A 1,656-nucleotide genomic window follows, 5' to 3' on the forward strand; every position below is an offset into this window, starting at 1 on the left:
AAAGTAAAAACTAATTCAATACTAAAATAACACAGTCTCTACCCAATCATTTTTATTTTTATTTAAATTACAAATGCAATGAAAACACAGGCATCTGTATCAGCATGTACCAAAAATGAAAGTTTAGGTACTGTATTCATTCTGGGAAAAAGTGGTATCGGAACATCCCTAATAATAATACTAATAATAACAAATAAATAAATGAAGTGACTGTAAATCACACAGTAGGCTTCAGCAGAGAATAAAGAAGCTCTTGAGACGTGAGACTGGACGTCAGCTGATTCAGTTCACAAATACACCATCGCAGAATCATCAGAGCATCAATCAGTGTCTGCTGAGAGCCAGACAGAACACACTACAGGAAGAGGAAGAGGGGAGACAGGAAGCGCATCATCACCTGATTCTCTTTGGCTGAGGACTCCATGAACGCTGCGTTCCACGATTCTGCCAAAGCTTTGCCCTCTTCACAGCTGATCACGCTGAGAGAAACACACAGAACCAATCTACACCAATCGAACTTCAGCAATAAAATAAATACACCAGTGGAGCGAATGCAGATATTAATGCACAGAAAAACACAACATACTGCATCAAAAACATCTGTTTAATCAGAGCTCTGGTGGGTTTGTTTTTTATTTTAACGATTTTATTTATAAAAGTTTTCAATTGTATTTTAATTGTAGTTTTTTAATTTCTGTTATGTGCATTTGTCATTTTTATTAATTTATTTTTATATTACTATTCAGGTTAAATTTATTTTTATTGGCAATTTTTATGGTTTCAGATTTGATTTATTTCCGCTTCAACCTAAACTTTATCATTTAGTTTCCAAGTGAAACAAGTTCCTTTATTTCAGCTTTATTCAGGGTTCCCACTCTTTCATGAACACCATATTCAAGGACTTTTTAAAGCACCATTTATTTTATATCAAGCACCGCTCAACTTCACACCCCAGCATATGTAGTGTCATGAAAGACCTTACATTACTTAACATTTCACTTACACTTAACATTTACATTAAACATTCAGAGTAATAATGTTTTGAATGTTTTGAACCGTTTTGAGCAGTCGTGTTCAAAGGAATTTAATGAAATCCACTGAAGTCAGTACTGGTGATGTTCACATTAAATTTCTAAAATATTGATAAAATATGCATCAAACTGGTTTTTGCTGTAGTTCTTGTACAAGATTTAAATTTGAAAGAATTTCTCAATTTTTAAATTAATAAAAAGTGGTTAAATGTTGTAGTAACACGGTAAAACCTGATACAAATTTGCACATTCACTCAAAAGAGACGTTACTCATGAATAAATAAACAAGTCAAAATAATGTTGTAAATGACTTTTTACTGTAAATCCCATTTCTTCATCTTTGACCTAGAGGAATGCAGCTGCTCAAAACGTCAGTATTTTTTGAAAATATTTCATGAACATTTTAAACCTTGTACATGTGCAAATCTGCAAAAATATATATTAAGAAAATAAATTAAAAAAATAGGACTTACTATTTGCTTTTAAACTGTAAACGCTTTTCACCAAGCTGTTTTTCCAATTTTTCAAGTTCTACATTTTCTCCTTAGCTCCATGTTGCAGTAAGTTTTGGGAGTTCATTTTTAGTCCATCTTCTATCCTGAAAAGTCTGTCTTGCAGAGACTGA

At 32.4% G+C, this 1,656-nt stretch overlaps 1 protein-coding gene across 2 annotated transcripts in view; it reads right to left on the reverse strand.

Annotated features, from left to right (window-relative positions):
• Positions 1-158: 158 nt before the first annotated feature.
• Positions 159-1,656, reverse strand: part of LOC107653878 (GTP-binding protein Rheb-like) — a 17,632-nt gene continuing 16,134 nt past the window's right edge. Inside the window, exon 6 of one of the 2 annotated variants that reach the window (XM_016440748.1) lies at positions 159-479. In XM_016440748.1, the coding sequence (XP_016296234.1) occupies positions 356-479 (124 nt within the window). In that variant the 3' untranslated portion in view covers positions 159-355. The remainder of the gene's footprint in view (positions 480-1,656) is intronic. The other variant, XM_016440749.1, reaches the window with a different exon arrangement.

Source organism: Sinocyclocheilus anshuiensis, unplaced genomic scaffold (assembly GCF_001515605.1).
Source record: "Sinocyclocheilus anshuiensis isolate Anshui unplaced genomic scaffold, SAMN03320099.WGS_v1.1 scaffold1994, whole genome shotgun sequence".
Lineage (NCBI taxonomy): Eukaryota > Metazoa > Chordata > Actinopteri > Cypriniformes > Cyprinidae > Sinocyclocheilus > Sinocyclocheilus anshuiensis.